Source organism: Protopterus annectens, chromosome 7.part0, assembly GCF_019279795.1.
Source record: "Protopterus annectens isolate FY-2018-M chromosome 7.part0, PAN1.0, whole genome shotgun sequence".
Lineage (NCBI taxonomy): Eukaryota > Metazoa > Chordata > Ceratodontiformes > Protopteridae > Protopterus > Protopterus annectens.
The window spans coordinates 1686560115-1686578512 of NC_056739.1; the positions used below are offsets into that span (position 1 = coordinate 1686560115).

At 45.0% G+C, this 18398-nt stretch overlaps 1 protein-coding gene across 1 annotated transcript in view; it reads left to right on the top strand.

Moving 5' to 3' along the window:
- Window positions 1-18398, top strand: part of LOC122807169 (aurora kinase C-like) — a gene marked incomplete at its 5' end in the record, with an annotated part of 1171146 nt that overhangs the window by 385315 nt on the left and 767433 nt on the right. The window contains 1 exon segment of the mRNA XM_044078204.1: window positions 16895-17086. Coding sequence (XP_043934139.1) covers window positions 16895-17086 — 192 coding nt within the window.

Consider the following 18398-nt stretch of genomic DNA (forward strand, 5'->3'; position numbering starts at 1 on the left):
GCTCAGAGTGCAATTGCAAAGGATTCTGCATCTTGGGCAGCGTTATCTTTTAGCGTGGGGGCTGTGAAACTTACCACCTCTGCCTTAAGTAAGGTGAAGTTTGCTTTAGAAAAGTTTTTCACTGTGGTTTCCTTGGTTGGGGGTGGTGATGGGGTGTGGACATCCAGGGTAATTAGTTTATGGTCTGATCTAACCAGTAACTGGTTGACCTCCGGTACAGAGCACCTGTCGCCCATGTTGGTGATGACCAGGTCCAATTTGTTGTGGCTTCTGGTAGGGAAGTTTACCAGCTGATCCAGGGCATTTGAGTTGATAAATTCCAGAAAGCGCTGAGCCTGGGAGTTTGTACTCCAGTTGTTTTCCCAGTTAATGGTAGGGTAATTGAAATCTCCCAATATCAGGGTGTTCGGTAGGACCTTCATGTTTTTCAGTGTCTCCAGAAAGGTGGAGTGGTGGTCCTGGGTCATGGAGGGTGATCTGTAGCAGGCTACAATTTGCATTGCAGATTTGCCCGATGTTAGTTGCACATGGATGATCTCAGAGGTATCATGCTGCGCCACTAAACTGGAGGTGTGGGTATCCTTGAATATGGATACACCCCCTCCTTTTCTGTTTTGGTCCGTGTTCTGTGGCCGAAATGTGTGGTATGAGTTGTAGCCCAGTAGTGCTGGAGTGCTCTCTGGAGCCTTGAACCAGGTTTCAGTTACTGCACAGATGTCGACGTTCTCCATACTTAGTGCTTTGAGCGCATGCATTTTGAGTTTTAAACTCCTGGCGTAGAGTAGCATAACCTTCTGATGTTGTGGTCCTATCTCGCCTACATTCTTTACTCACGGGTTCGGAGCCGAGAATCGGCTCCGACTCGGCCAACTTATTTCTCTAGCACGAAGTCTCCAATTGGTTGGGCTAACCCGGTATCCCAAGATGCACCTCGCCCTAGCCCCAGATCTCATTTGCCGCTCGTAGAGTTAGGACGTGGTCTCTCTTGGCTGTGGCTAAGTACCCTTTTTCAAAACTTTTCATAAGTCTTTAGCAGTCTGTTTCTCGTAAAAAGCTATTTTAATAGCTACTTTTTTCATTGTGAGTGTACTGTGTAAGCGAGTAGTATTTTTTTTGCGGTATCCCTCTGTTTTGGCGGGCTAGGCCCGTTTAAATTAGAGGACCTAGTCCCCTCCTGTGTTTTTGTTTGGTCGGTAGTTAGAATTCCTTGCTGCACCAAAGAAACTTTTAAATTAGAGTTTGTTTGTTTGTTCGTGGTTTGGTTTTTCCCACCTTCCTCTTGTGTCTGTCGTCTTCTGAGTTGGTGCTGTGAACTATGTCTAAAGAGCAGAAAGAGCATAAACCCTCTGGGTTTAAAGAAATGCTCAAAATGTGGCTACAAGATGTCCATTACAGATGGGCATTCTATCTGTGTTTATTGTCTTGGTGCTATTCACCTGCAAGAGTCCTGCAGTTTTTGCCACGCTTTTAGTCCGAGGGTGCTGCAGGAAAGAAAAAAATAAGTTGATTTTGATGGGCCTGGTTAAACCTTCTTTTGAGGAGTCCTTAGACTCTTCTTCTAGTACTAAGTCTAAGACTTCCAAGGCCAAGAAAAGATCTCCGGCTCCATCTGTCTCATCGGAGCCCCCGGAGAAGGTTTCGAAAGTGGATACTGCCTCCTCAGCTCCATTGTCCTCGGGGCCGCAGGAGGTATCTGTTGTACTGGAGTCTACCTCTGCCCCGATATTATTGGAGCCTATTCGGAGCCGGTCACCCAGTGTTAGGCCTGAGTCTCCGGGTAGGTGATCCCAATCTCCTATTTCCTCCAAATCCACTAGGCTGTCTGATTTGGATGTGGATAGGGTGGTCCAGAGGCTCCTGCAGTCACCGGTGTTAGCTAAATTGTTCTCTGCTCCGGCCCAGTCTGCTCCGGAGCCAGTCCCTATTCTTGTACCAATGATTCCTCCTCTGAGCACCCCTATGTCATCTGAGCCGGAGTGCTCCGCTCCGAGTGATGTTCTCGTGTCGGCTCCGATACCCCTTGCGAGTTTATCTGAGCCGATGTCTGCTCCAACCATGTCGGTTCCGTCCTCTGGTTTCGGTACTCTGGTTTCATCAGTCGGACCCGAGGGGGATACCTCTGGACTCTTGTCTGTTCCGAGCCTCCCTCTCGGTGCATCAGTTCGGGGAACCCCGACTTCGGTTGTGGTCTCTGAGATGGGTCGGTCCTCTGATTCGGGGGGACCTGCCTTCGAGGCCATGAGGAGCGCAGTGGCCAGATTGTCGGTTACATCACCCAAATTGGTCACTCCTTCCCCCTACACCCTGGCTAGAGCCTCTGACACCCCTGTCCGTGGATGGCGGAGCCCGAAGGTCTGAGGATACCCCGATGAGCAGTCCCCAACTTTCTGAAGGCCCCTCAGTGTCTGTGCCTGAGGAGCCCCCTAGAAAGAAGTTGTGCAAGAGGAAGCACATAGACTCCCAGGACGAGTCCCTCACTTCTGATACCAACCTCGAGGAGTCAGAGGGGTCTCCTAATTCATCCTCCGATGTCTCTTTTTCCGACATCTTGGAGATCTTGAGGCAGAGAGGCGACTGGCCTTCCAAGACCCCCTCTGAGGAGGAGTTGGTATTCCTCAAGGCCTTCGGAGCTCAACCGTCTGCCTCCTGGGTATCTCCACTTTTCGATGAATTCCTGGATTTGATTTGTCGAAGGGGGTGGGGGACCCCTGATTCTGTGGAACCGGTGCCCAGACGTCCAAGTAAGTTTTTTCTGCTCCCCCGGGGAAAGAGTTCCTGACCAAAGGGGTTTCCTTAGATGCCTTGGTAGTGGCGGCAGCCACTCAGCAGGAAGTTGCAGAGGCTTCTTCTTCCATCCATCCTCCTAACAAGAAGTCCATGAGTATGGACCGGTACAGGACGTGTACCCTGTCTTCAGCGACCTTTACTTTGCGGTCGCTGAATTATCTTTGTCATTTTACCCGGCTCCAGAGAGATCTCCTTAAGGAGCTAGGAGACACTCTGACGGTAACATGCCTGAGGCGGTAGCGCAGACTGTTAACGCCCAGTTGTCTACCCTTGGTTTCATTGTCAACTCGTCCATGAGGCTCATATCCTATGCAGCCGATGGGGCGAGTAGGGCAGCTAGCTCAGGTGTAGCTCTCAGAAGGCAAGCCTGGATGTGCCTGTGTCATTTCGCGGAGTCCTTTAAGTCTTCCTCGACTGACTCCCCCTTTGATGGGTCCTCACTCTTCGGGACCACAGTGAAAGACACCCTCACCAGATGCGAACAGGAGGGTAAGACCCTATCTGCCGTAGGGGCCATTTCTCTCTTCCTCCTAGGCCTTACCCCAAGGCTCAGAGAGGAGTGAAAATGTGGTTCAAGAAGTCACAGAAGTCTTTCCCTGCCCCTCAAGGTGAGTCCGCCTCCAGAGGCAGAGGAGGGGGAAATTATTCTGGAAGACGCCGTCCTAGAGGCAAAGGAGGCACCTGCAATTCGGGAGACAGCAATTCCTTTCAGCGTTCCTGAGGCATTTCCCAACTGTTCTGTTCCGGAGCCCGTGCTGGAAAAACTACTATGGATGTGCTCCATCGATCTCATGGATGCCTACTACCACATCAAGATGGACAAGGCATCCCAGGAGTCACTTACGCTTCCGGCTGGGAGTCGGTCACTTCCAGTTTCGTGCCCTGCCCTTTGGTCTCACCACAGCCCCCAGGGTGTTTACCAAGTGTTTGGCAGTGGTGACGGCTCACCTGAGATGTCGGGGATGCCAGGTGTTTCCATATCTGGACGACTGGCTTATCACCGCCCCCACCAGGCATCTCCTCTTTCAAGCTAGGGAGGAGGCTACCATTACACTTTGTCAACAACTAGGAAAAGTCTGCCTTGCTGCCCTCACAGCGTGTTGTTTTTATAGGCGCAGAGCTAGACTGTATTCAAATGCGGGCCTTTCTGCCACAAGAGAGGATAAGAGTGCTGCAGTCTCAGATTCACGCATTGTTGCCCCTCAAGAGTTCAGGCCAGGTTAGTTCTCCAGCTCCTGGGATCCATGGCTGCCACCATCATGCTGGTGCCTCTAGCCAGGTTACACATGCGGATCCTACAGTGGCTCCTTTCGGCCCAATGGTCCTTTCAGAAACTTCCTCTTTCCCACTTGATACTTCTCACAGAACGGTGCAAACAGGACCTCTGCTGGTGGCTATGTTCCACCAATCTGGACAAGGGGAGGAGCTTGATTCCTATGTCTGCAGTGGCCACGGTGACCATGGACGCCTCCCAGATGGGGTGGGGGGGCACTATCTTGGCACGTGGCAAGATCACGAGGTACACCTGCACATCAGTGTTCTAGAGATGAGTGGTGTTACTAGTGTTGTGGGCACTCCAAAGCTCTCTTCCTCTGGGAGCGATTGCAATTCACTCTGGCAGCATGTCCGTGGTGTGGTACCTGAACAAGCAGGGGGCAACCAAGTTTTATCCACTCTGCAGAGAGACAATGAGAGTGTGGCATTGGGCTGTGTCTTCCCAACGGTTTTAAGTGGCAACGTACATTCCAGGAAAGACCAACGTGATAGTGGACAGGCTGAGCAGAGCTATTCTGATGCCTTACGAGTGGTCCTTGAACAACCAAGTGGCAGTTCAAATTTTCAACAGGTGGGGTCAGCCTTGCTGCGATCTCTTTGCCAGCCCTATCAATGCCAAATGCAGCAAGTACTTCACACTGATCCCCCCACAGGGGCAGTCCCCCAGGGACGCTCTAGTCACCGATTGACCCTCCAGTCTGATCTATGCTTTCCCTCCGTTTCCTCTGTTAACATGAGTGATTCAGAAAGCCATATCCTTGGGAAGCAGGATGATTCTAATTGTTCCACACTGGCCTCGACAAGTATGGTTCCCTTTTCTTCAACAGTACGCAGTGGACGGTCCTTGGACCCTGGACCCAGTGCCAGACCTACTGATTCACATGTTAGGACAGCTCCATCCCTCCCTGCGAACCCTCAGGTTGACAGCCTGGCTGCTCCACTTCCATCACTAGTTAGACAACATTCCTTTTCACCCGAGGTGGTACACATCCTGTCGTCATTTGGACCCCTTCACAGCCCCAATTTCGTCTGTCTTAGATTTTTTAGCCATGCTTTTCCGACAGGTCTCCGCACCTGCTACCATTAAGATGCAGCTGGCTGAAATTTCCAATTTTCATACATCTTATGAGCCTTCTCTTATGGGCCATAAGCTTTGTAAGGCCTTCTTGAAAGGCGCCTGGTTACTTCGCCCTCCTGTTTCAGAACCTGTCATGCCATGGGATCTAAACCTTGTGTTACAAGCCATCACTTCACCGCCCTTTGAACCGGCTGCCACCTGTGAATTAAAATTTCTATCTTGGGAGACTGCTTTCCTAATAGCCATTACATCGGCCAGAAGCGTATCAGAGATTCAAGCTTTGTCCATTAAACCTCCGTATTTGACCTTTTATAAGGACAGAGTTTCCCTGAGACTTAACTCGTCCTTCCTTCCGAAGGTGTCATCCACCGTTAATTTTCATCCGTCTATTGAGTTATCCGTGTTCTTTCCAAACTTTTCCGATAAAGCAGAGTTTAGATTTCACCAGTTGGATGTGCACAGACAACTAAGATTCTACTTACACAGGACTAAGCATATTAGGAAGTCTGAGCAACTGTTTGTGTCCTTCTCAGGAAACAGAACAGGTTGTCCTATTTCCAAGAGCACAATTTCTAAATGGATCAAAGATTGTATTTCCTTTATCTGTTTGTCAGCAGGCAGAAATTTACCCTTGCCCGTCAAAGCTCACTCTACCAGGGCAATGTCTGCATCAATAACTTACCATGCCAGGCTTTCATTGGATGATATTTGTGCTGCGGCCACCTGGGTCTCTCCGCACACCTTTAGTAATCATTACAAGTTGGACGTGGCTTCTAGGGGCCGGGATTCCTTTGGTTCCATGGTTCTCAGGAGTATTTTCCTATGAGCCGCCCAGGATAGAGGTGCTGGGGACGCTGTCCCGTGAAGAATGTAGGCGAGAGAGGACCACATAACATCAGGTAGTTATGTACTCACCATAACGATCAATGTATGTGTTCCATCTCGCCTCACATTCTTACGTACCCTCCCACCTGCCCCCCTTCCTATAGGATTTGGAGGATAATTGGCTCTGAGATCCCTTCAATGTCAGTTGTTTTTTTCTTTCCTTTCTGGCTGGAGCTCCTTCCAGTGGCGGTTGTGTGTGGGGTGTGACTGGAATGGCTGCAAACTAGATCTGGGGCTAGGGCGAGGTGAATCTTGGGATACTGGGTTAGCCCAGCCAATTAGAGACTTCGTGCTAGAGAAGTAAGTTGGCAGAGTCGGAGCCGATTCTCTGCTCCGAACCCGTGAGTAAAGAATGTGAGGCGAGATGGACCACATACATCGATCGTTATGGTGAGTACATAATTACCTGTTTTTTACTTGTGCTGTTTACGGAAGTGGGTTTGAATTTTGAGCCTTGCCTAAAAAAGGCACTATGGGAGCAGCAAGAGCCTTGGCCAGTATTCGAAAGCCAAGGGGTGACAGGTGCAAGCAGTCTCTTGCGAAGCAATGCAGCTTGTCAACCATGCCATCCCAAACTGACAGACACTGAATCCCCTTTGACACCAGAAGCTTAGCCAATTGTTGAAATTGATCATTTTTTTCTTTATACTGAGGTATCATTCTTGGTGAGGGCAGGATGCTAGTCAGGGTCATACCCACCTGGGCTACATGATCAGAGAGCTCTTCCATGTCTCTCAATATAGTCCAGGGAGGTACGGCTCAGGTCGTTCCACCAACATGAACAATGACCAGAGTCATATTTGTACTTGTTCTGGAGTGACCTGAGTGCTTGTGTTATGTGGCAGATTCGGGCTCCTGACAGGCAGCTAACAGTAACCTTCTTGTCCAGCCTAGTGAGTGGGGCGTCAGTGTGCCTGACTATTGAGTCACCTATTACTAGTGTGTTAGGTATGTTATTTCGCCTTAAGGGCTGTGATTGTGCGGCACATTGATTTTGTGTTTTATGTGTTGTCTGGTTTGTGACGGGCTCTCTGATGCTTTTGCAGGTTTTTATTTAGAGCCTCCGAGTATGATTTAGTGTATTTATGTGTATTTTTTGCCAGTGCTGGTTTAGTAGGTCTGTGTGAGGCTGGAGGTGTGGTGCAAGTTTTAACCTTCCCCTCATGACTGTCTGTTCCAGTCTTGGGTGGAGATGCCTTAGACTCCAGTTTGGCTGTATAATTGCATCTCTCACATATGTTTTGTTTTGTGGTAGGAGGAGAGGGCTGTCTGTGTACGAGACAGTTGTAACATTGCCTCAGGATACCCAGATTCACCAGCTGGACTGGAGAGTACACCTGAAGTTGCCCTTTGGTCATGCCTGAATAGTAGGGTGAGCTGCTTAGTCGCTTGGTTGGTGAGGGATGGGTAAAGAGCCTTGCCCTGCCGGGCAGTCAAGTGTCTGAGTATATTAGTGCTTGCTATTAGGTCTGAGCAAGTGCTGGACTGTAGGATGCTTTTTGAGTGCTTAGGTTGAGAGTTAGACTAGTTTCAAGTGAAAAACTGAAGAGGAGACTTAATGAAGCCAGGAATAATTTACCGTAGCTAACTGGTGCTGCCTGGCACACAAAAACCATGCAATGCGTTTTTTAAACTACTAACTTCTGGACTGGAACCACTCCTACAGGGACAGATGGCTGCTCAAAGTTCCCCTCTCTCACAGGTGAACAGAGAAACTTCCCTCTATCCAAGTAAGGTATGGGCAACTCAGAAACTTGTAACACAGCCCTGAATTCAGCACTAGCCTGAAAACTGGACTATACTAGCTTAGAAAGGCAGGAAACAAGAAATTTATTTATTTTTTTTGAAAAGATAAGGCAAAAACAGTAAAGTACACTTAAAACAGCTTGAAACGGCTACAAGTGATCAGAAAAGGCTATCACACTTTAGTGTATAGCCTACAACAGTTAAACAATTTAAACAAAAAACTTTTTAAAAGTGCAGGCAGTCAAATAAGTACAATATGTGAAAAAAACAAGCTTTTATATCACAATAAGTGCTGGAAAATCAGCGTTTAGGCAGAAAACAGTTAAGTACAGCAAGGAAATAGAGAAAACTGATGCTCAATCACTCCAAAGTCTCTCTTTTAAGCTAGAAGGCTTCTATTAGTTTAAGGCTTTCTAGTGCTTTCCAGTAGGTTAGTTGCAGGAAAGATGGGAAACAAGCGCAGATGTGGTCTTTTAAACCAGAAAGTTGAAAGAGATGGACAACATCCCGAATGGTCAATAAACAATTCCTTGGCTAAGAACCACTCTTGTGGTAGACAGGCTACCTAGTACTTACCACTCCCACTGATAAGCTAGAAGGCTGCACTCCAACACAAAGGCTTGGGGGGCTCGGAAGCTTACAAACAGTCCTGGATACAGCAAATCTGTACCTGGACTAGACTAGTTACGAGAAAGGTGGGGATCAAGCACAAGCACGGGCTTTAAAACCAGAAAGTTGATTGAGATGGGGGAAAAAAACTGCCCATACGACCAAAAAAACTACAATTTCTGGGCCAGAACCACCACTCTTATGGTAGATAGGCTACCTAGTGCTTACCACTCCCACTGATAAGCTAGAAGGCTTCCCTCCAACACAGAAAGGCTTGTGGGGCTCAGAAGCTTGCCAACAGTCCTGGATACAGCAACTCTGTATCTGGACTAGGCTAGTAACAGGAAAGGTGGGAAACAAGCGCAAGTGCGGCTTTTAAACCAAAAAGTTGAAAGAGATGGGGAAAACTGCCCAAACGGCCAGTAGCTACAATTTCTGAGCCAGGAGCCACTCCTCTTGTGTTAGGCTACCTAATGCTTACCACTCCCACTGATAAGCTAGAAGGCTTCCCTCCAACACAGAAAGGCTTGGGGGGCTCAGAAGCTTACAAAGAGTCCTGGATACAGCAAATCTGTACCTGGACTAGACTAGTTACAGAAAAGGTGGGGAACCAGTGCAAATGCAGGCTTTTAAGCCAGCAAGTTGGAAGAGATGGAAAACTGCCTAAACAGCCAATAAACTACAATTTATGGGCCAAAACCCACTCTTCCCGTGGTAGATAGGCTACCTGATGCTTATCACTCCCACTGATAAGCTAGAAGGCTTCCCTCCAACACAGAAAGGCTTGGGGGGGGGGGGTGCTCAAAAGCTTACAAAGAGTCCAGGATGCAGCAAATCTGTACCTGGACTAGACTAGTAACAGGAAAGGCAGGAAACAAGCACAAACACAGGCTTTTTAATCAGAAGGTTAAAAGAGATGGAAGAGCTTCCCAAATGGCCAATAAACTATAATTTCTGGGCCAGAAACCTCTCCTCCTGTGGTAGATAGGCTTACCTAGTGCTTACCACTCCCACTGATAAGATAGAAGGCTTCATTCCAACACAGAAATGCTTGGGAGGCTCAGGAGCTTACAAACAGACCTGGATACAGAAAGTCTGTATCTGGACTAAAGTTACAGGAAAGGCAGGAAATAAGCTAGGATTTTTTTTTTTATACAGAAAAGCAGCTAAAACAGCAGTAAATACAATTCAAATGCAGTGCAGCCTAGCACACGTATATCAATATTACGGCAAATACAGTTTAATTAAATGCAATTAAATTAACAAATGACTGAAAAACAAGTGCAGAAGTCATTAAATTAGAACGCTACTAACAAGCAGTAATAAGTGCAGAGTAAGAACTGAACAGAACAGCCCGCAGAACAGCAACTAAGACAGTTACAGTAAGAGCAGCTAAATATATATATATATTTATATATATATATATATATATATATATATATATATATATATATATATATATATATATATTTATTATTTTTTTTTTTTTTGAGGGAGGGAACACAGCAGGATTAAGAGGCTACAGAAATTGTCCTTCTCAAACAGTAGGAGTGCCTATGATCTCACTGCACTCAGTTGACTGAGCAAATGAGCTAGGCCCAGAAGGAGTATCCAAATACAAACTTACAAGAGGGGCGGGCAGTTTCAAAGCCACCAAGATTAACACCAAGACAAGAACAGGGAGGGTCGGTGAGAAACAGCAGAGACAGAAGAGACGGAAACAATACAGCACCGCTATAAATAATAGGCAAGTGTATAAAGTGGCAAATATGTACTTATCAGTTTGAAATAGAATCTAATCAGCTTTCCAACAGTTCACCGAAATGCAGTCTGTATTGGAATTACAATGAAATACACCTCAGGCAATGACTAACAGCTAGGATGTGGGCTGGCTCAGCAACCCCCTCACTGAAACTAGCCTGAGCGACCCTGAGAAAAAAACACAGTGGAGACACAAGAGACAGAAACAGAAGCAATATAGCACCACTATAAATAATAGGCAAGTGTATAAAGTGGCAAATATGTACTTATCAGTTTGAAATAGAATCCAACTGGAACTTACCCCCCTGGATCAATTTGGATCTACCCCCAAATCAGTGGGCAGAGGCCGAAAAGCAAGTATCTTCTCTCTTAAGCATGGGGGCTAGTCAGTTGGTACCATAAGAGGAAAAGGGACAAGGTTTCTACTCAAGACTTTTCCTGGTATCCAGAAAAGACAACTCATAGCGTCCTATCCTGGACCTGTCCACTTTAAACACTTTTTTGGTGATTCCAAAATTCAAGATGCTGACTCTTCACCAGTTGCTCCCTGTGCTAGGCAAAGACGCCTGGTTGGCAACACTAGATTTAAAGGAAGCATTACCTGCACATCCCAATCGGGGAATCTTGCAGAAGATACCTACACTTCAAAGCAGGCTACACGCACGATCAGTTCTCTGCACTGCCCTTTGACTTATCGACTGCACACAGGGTATTCACAAAGTGCCTAGCTCCAGTCATTGCATTTTGCAGGCAAAGAAATATTCAAATATACCCATACCTGGACAATTGTCTAATTCAGGCAGAAAGCCAGGACATTCTTTTGAAGTATCTGGCCTTTGTACAAAGGGTGCTAACTTGTCTGGGGTACACCATAAACTAAAAGAAATCACACCTGGTACCCTGTCAACAAATTATATTCCTGGGAGCAAACTTGAATACAGCTCCCCAGATGGCTTTCCTCACACCAGAGAAACAAATTAATTTGACAACCTTCAAACAAGTGGCCTCAAAAACTCTGCTTATCTGCAAGGTGAATACTACAAGCCTTGGGGTTCATGGCCTCCTGCATTCTTCTAATTCCATATGCAAGTCTGCATATGAGGAAACTACAATGGTACCTAAAAAGCATATGGTGTCAACATTCTCAGGATCTAGAAGCAATGATTTCCATCATACCTTGCCTAGGGTTCCTGTGGTGGGCAGAGGCCTGCCACCAAAACAAGGGACTACCATTTACACTACCCCCTGCCGCCCAAACCCTAACAGACGCATCGGACTATGCATGGGGGGCTCACCTGGAAGAGAAGTGCATTCAGGGCAAATGGACCCCAAGTCAAAAGCACCTGCATATCAATCAAAAAGAAATGTTTGCTGTACAGAATGCTCTGACAGCCTTCAAGGACCACATTCTTCCAGGACAATTAATGGTAAAGATGGACAACACCACTGTTACATGGTACATAAACAAGCAGGGGGGCACACATTCGTACCCCCTCTGCAGACTAGCCATGGCATTGTGGAGCACAGCCCTGACCTACCAAGTGCATCTACAAGCTCAGTTCCTGCCAGGAAAACTAAACACACTGGCAGACGAACTAAGCAGAAATCTCATGGACCCACACGAGTGGAAACTGGAACCAAGGATTTTCAACACGTTGACGAGCAAATGGGGGAGCCCTTATATAGACCTGTTCGCCTCCTTCCAGAACTATCAATTGGACAAATTTTGCACAAGGACTCCCCACAAACAAGCTTGGAAAGTGGATACGCTGTTCTTCAGCTGGAAAAACCTAACAGTTTATGCCTTTCCTTCTCTGCCTCTACTCTCCAAAGTACTACTAAAGATCAAACAAGACAAACCAAGGACAATTTTGATTGCACCGGACTGGCCACGCCAGCACTGGTACCCCCTTTTGTGCAGTATGTCACTGTTGACCCCATGGCACCTGCCTCAGACTCCTACCCTATTGTCTCAGCAGGAGAACCAGATTCTGCACCCTCAGCTTCAAACACTGAATCTAGCAGCCTGGCTAATTAACTAATCTCTTTTTTACCATCCCTCAGTAAATCAGTGATGGATATTATTTTAGAAGCAAGGAGGCCTTGTACTAGAAAATCTTATGCTGAAAAATGGAAAAGATTCTGTGCCTGGAGCCAATCTCAAGGGATGAGCACAGTATGCCCAATTTACCTCAGATTTTACAATGCTTAACTGAGATGCTTCACAAGGGCCTGTCTTTCTCTTCCATCAAAATTCATGCCTTAGCCATTTCAGCTCATTATAACACAGAACCTCCCCTCTTCTCTCATCTGCTGCTCAGGCAGTTCCTCAGAGGGGCCAAAAATTTACGACCACCCAGGAGAGCAACTCCAGCCTTGGGACCTCAAATTTGTATTGCAGAAACTCTCCCCCCTTTCGAGCCAACTGCTACTGCAGACTTAAAATTCCTTTCTTGGAAAACCACTTTCCTTTTAGCAATCATTTCAGCAAGAAGGGTATTTGAATTACAGGTGCTCATGGCAGTGGAGCCTTTCATCATCTTTCATATGGACAGGGTGTCCCTCGGGACCAATCCCTCCATGCCCAAGGTGGTATCCAGTGTGGCTCTTAATCAGTCCATTCTTTTGCCAACCTTCTTTCCTAATCCACAGAACAAAGGGAAACTGATACTGCACTTATTAGATGTGCACAGACAATTCTACTTGGACAGGACTAAACCTCAAAGGAAATCGGAACAACTGCTGGTGACATTTGCTGCAGGGGCAGAGGGGAAGGCTATTTCAAAGCCAGCCATTTCCAAATGGATAGGCCATTGCTTTAATTTTTGCTATAACCAACATGGAAAACCTATTCCACAGTGGATCAGACCCCACTCAACCAGGGCTGCATCTACCTCTACTGCCTTTCTCAGAGGCGTCTCTACCAGGGACATCCTTGAAGCTGCTACCTGGAGTTCTGTGCATACTTTCACCAAGCATTACCATCTGCCAATGTTCTCTAAATCCAGAGCTGGCTTTACCACTGCAGTCTTGCAGGGCCTTCTAGCTGGTCCTAATGCTATCTATTTTTTTCCTCCCCATCCTTAGCTTTGGGAATCTACTCAAATGTGATGACTGCAACAGTGAAACATGAAGAACATAGTACAGTTGTGTACACTTACCATAAATATAGATGTTTCAGTGTATTCACTGTTGCAGTCCTGGTTACCCTGCCTCCGGCCCCTTTACATCTTTTGGCTATACCACTACTCTACTATGCTCAAAAGCTTTTTGGTGTATTTGCTTTTTTGTTGGAGGTATAACCTTGTATATTTATAGATTTAATTGCTTCTCATTAGGGGGGGGGGGGGCACCTAACATCTGGGGCAAGAAAAACTGATGTAATGGCGTCGGTTGCATGTTTTATACCCCTTACTACCTGACATCACAGAAGGGACAGCAACCGACGCAGGACCCAAGACTTTAAGCAGGCCAGCTGAAGGCTACTGCAAACAGATAATCCAAATGTGATGACTGCAGCAGTGAATACTCTGACATCTACATTTATGGTAAGTGTACACAACTGTACTTTTTGAAGGCATCCTAGCCCACCCCCTAGCTTCCTTGACTGCTTCCACCCTTTTCCTCAGCTTTGGGAATCTACCCAAATGTGATGACCGCAACAGTGAAACACGAAGAACAGAATACAGTTGTGTACACTTACCATAAATGTATCTTTTCAAGTGTATTCACTGTTGCAGTCCTGGTTTCCCTCCCTCTGTCTCCCTTTTCTCTCTTTTTCCTTTTGTTACCATTCTACCTTGTTGTTTTCCTTTCCTTACAAGGGACATATTGGTATTTATTTTCCACTGGTGGGGTTCTTCCACCAGATTCTGGGCTCCTGACAGGTTAGGGCAAGAAAAACTGATGTAATGGCGTCAGCTGGCTTACTTTATACCTCTGACGACCTGACGTCAGTCCTCAAGCGATGGCAGCCAACGCAGAAATACTAAGTCTCTGGTATTCGGGCCGGCCGAGGGCTATACCCTGGCAGGGAACCCAGATGTGATGACTGCAACAGTGAATACACTCCTAACATCTACATTTATGGTAAGTGTACACAACTACTTTTCTTATTTAAAACCCCTCTTAGGAAAGCCAATTACCAAAGTAACCATTACTTGTTGGATTTCCCAGTGTATCATTTGGGCTTATTCTGATAAAGGTATTTCTCCTCCAGGTCAGGTAAAAGCACATTCCACCAGGTCCATGGCCACTTCAGCGGCCATTTAGTCCAGGGTGTTGCTGGATGATTGTTCTGCAGCTACTTGGTCCTCATCTCCTACCTTCATTTTGCATTGCAAGTTAGACATTGTATCCTGGAGTAGGGCATCCTTTGGCTCTGTGGTGCTCTGAAATATCCTTCCATGAAGGTCACCCAGGTGTTGGTTGTTGGGGACTCTATCCCACAGGTTGAAGATCAAATGGAAGTCAACTACTTCAGATAAAGTAGTTATGTACTCACCATAACGTTCCATCTGAGTAGTTGTACTTCATTTGTCTTCAACTACCCCCCCTTCCCCCTGATCTTGTCACTATTGCCCTAACTTTGTATTCAGAAGGTGCACACTATAGTGACTCTCCTTGCTTTGCTTGGCTTAAGGATATTTGGAAGCTTTTAGTGGTAAGGTCTTACTGGCTTGTGCTTATGCTTATTGAGCAGCAAACTATCTCAGGGAGGGAAGGAGATGGAGGGGCATTATGGGTAAGGGGAGGACCTTGGAGCTCAGATCAGATGCTATAGTGATGCGACCATCTCAGATCCGATTCGGATCCATAGACCCACAGGTTGAAGACAAATTAAGTACAAATACTCAGATGGAACATTATGGTGAGTACATAACTTTAACTCTGAAACGCGAGTGTAAGGAGCTGTGCTAGGGTGGTCGCTGTATAAGTAGCTTTGCTGTAATGCATCTCCTGTACAGACGTACTTGATTGAGTGTGCTGATTAGCAATTAAACTTAATTTAGCTGTAAATATCAATAAAGCAAGTAAAGCAAAATTGCTTTACTTGCATAATTGTATATTAACCTATTTAAGCAGCTTTTTGAAAAGCAGTTCTCCGCATCAGTTGACAATCAATACTGAAGCATTTCAGATATCACTGCTTATAGTGCAAGCTCTTGAATAGGTAAATCGTTTGTTTGTCAAGGGGCAGCTGTAGGTAATTTCTTTGTACATTTTGGAACTAAGAAGACTAGTACAGGTTTTCAGATAAAATAACTCTCGTCTCCATCCTAACCAAATGTGACTAGAAGTGAGAGGAAGAAATTAAGGTAGTTTGCGGTGTCTTTTCATGTTTTATATGGGTTTGTTTAGTAAAGAATTCAGAGAAACTAAACCTAAAAGTACAAATGAGTGGGACATTTACATGATGTACATGGTAGATGGTCCTGAAGAAAAGGAAATGTGGAGAAAATGTGTAAAGCAAAGGAAAGCAGTACCATGTTGGGGCCATGAATAAAGGATCTTGTACTGGGTGGTAGTGTATCGAGATGAGTAATTCTCAACATTATGCAAAGTGGTGATTATAATCTAGAGAGCTGTGACTTGTTAATTGGTTTTGGATATATGGAAAGAACTTGAGGTTATTACAAAAATGGAAAAAAGTTGCCACAAAGATGGAACATGGTAATTAATACTATACCAATTTGCATACATAGTCACAACCCAGTATTCCCTCTATCATCCTGGATAATGTCTTCCAATGGAACTATATCCTCAAACATATCAACTGTGTATAAACAGTTGAAGTAAATACTAGCTTGTGTTTTTCTGATCTCTTGTCCTTTACTCATTATCTCCCCCTTAAACCTTCAGAGCCCTACCCAGTGAATGCAGTTATTGTCTAAATCCCTTAAACAGTAATTAGTCCCACTATCCATTTCCCAAACATCTTAGCACCACTGTTGAACACAATCTACTTACTAAATCAGCCTCTTGCACCATTACTCAAATGTCTGCGTTGCATTTGTGCAAAATTTTTTATTTTTCAACTTTGTTACCATTTGTTTACCGGCGAAAGTCCGACTTGGCCAGAGCCAGTTTTCAGCGGAGGCCTGGGAAGACATGCTCCAGACGCATGTCTGAAATGTAGGAGGAAACCGGAGAACCCAGAGGGAACCCAAGCACACACAGGGAGGACATGCAGACTCTGCACAGAAGACACCCCAGCTGAGAATCGAATCTGCGAACCTCTTGCTTTCAGGTGACAATGGTAACTGCTGCACCATTGCGCCACCCAAAATTTGATTTGCTGTTACTAATTTGCCAAATATGCCATTTGATGTGTCTGGAAAGATGCTGTTGTTTTGAGGTAGTCATAAACATTAGTCTGAACAGGAAAGAGTTCATTGAGAGATCCATGTAGAAATATGGATATACAGTTCTGTGCAGGGGAATTCTGGAGCAAGTTAAATGAGGTTTAGAATGAAGTGTGCAAAAATTCAATTAGAGTTAGTAGTTTGATTTTTTTCTGAGGAACAAAAGAATAGCACAGTGAATGTTTTCATTTAAAAAAATGTTCTGGTTGTCTGTTCTCACTTGTAGGATGAAAACAGAATTGATGAAATTGTTAAAATGGGAAATTTACAGTTTTTGTAGTAGCTGTAGTAAAATGAATCCAAGTGATTGGATCAGTACATTTTGAAAATATTCCTGGGTTTTGTTTTTTGTGTTTTTGAAATCACCATTTTAATCTTTTCCATTCAGGAAAAAATTTGCACTTGATGATTTCGATATAGGCCGTCCACTTGGCAAGGGGAAGTTTGGAAATGTTTATTTGGCCAGAGAAAAGACCTTAAATTTTATTGTTGCTCTAAAGGTCCTGTTTAAGTCACAGTTGGAGAAGGAGAGTGTGGAGCATCAGCTCCGCCGGGAGATTGAAATTCAAGCTCACCTTCGGTAAGTGTTCTTCTGCAGGTGTGTGTTTGTTTTTTTTTAAGGGGGGGGGGGGAACAGTATTCCTGAATATACTTGTGGAATTGTTTAAGCTGAGCAAGAAAAAAGTTTTTATTTTAGGATAATCTGATGGAGTCCTTCCTTCTTCTTCGTTCACTTGAGTGATATTGCACCTGACTGTGCATCCTTATTTTTGGTGGTGAAGCCACACTGCATATCTATAGTTTTTTTCTGGTCAAGTCTGGCTGGGCCATGGGAGTTCCTGATTACCAGATATTCAATAAAATGCTCATACTCTCATTGCTCCATCAGTGTCAGTGTATTTCTGTTTTAAGCAAAGTTATGTAAACAAACCATCGCTGAAATCAGATGCTATGAATTGCCCCTTTCCTGGCCAAATCGCCCAACAATTGGCTCATTTCCTAGCTAGATGAAAACCACTTGGCACTTCAAATAATTGGATATCTCATTTGAATTCATTCTCCGCTCCCAGTGTAACATACAAAATATCAAGTCCAAAGTAAATAGACTGGGCTATTCTGGCAAATAAAATTTTGCACATTTCCTGTCTCCAGAAGGAAGAGCAGCCATTGGCAAAGGTGTCCTTCCTCATTTTTAATAGGAAAGCCTATTTATTGCTTTTGCATAAAAATGTGGTTCCCTTCAAGCCACCTAAAACTATGTATTCCAGTTAATTGCAGTCTCTCGCCAAAGACTTGAAGCTATTTGGCTCACTATCAGCCAGTGAATGATCCTTCATATAGCAGATGTAGAGCTTAAACCTAAGCAGCAAAAAAGGTTTCACTAGCAGTAGTCTGTAAAAGAGAATCCACTTTAGCTATCTGTCTCATCTTTCACAACCAGTTAACTCTCCATAAAAAAACTGCATTCAGCTGGTCGCTCTTCCTCTATACCTTAAAATCTGACCTGTATGGGAATTTTCCTTCTCAAGGAAAGATCATAGTACCCTATCCAAAGTTTTTATTCAGAACTGAAAGCCTTCATGTTCAAATAGTCAGTGTTTCTGTAACAGAGGTATCCCTTAAACACAACTCCCTACTGCCTCTTCCAATACCTATCGTACATCTGAGTAACTCCTCTCTTACTCTGTTAATCTTCACTCTCCAGCTTTCCATCTGATTATTGAAGTAAGCTATATGTATTGTATGTAGCTGAACTATCTACTGTTCATTAAAAAAATATTGTACATCAATTACCCTGATTGTTTACTCTTTTGTTAGTGCTTTTATGATTTACTTGTTTAAGTTCATGAGTGGTTTTGCATTTGGTAACTCTGAACTGAATCTGAAAATGG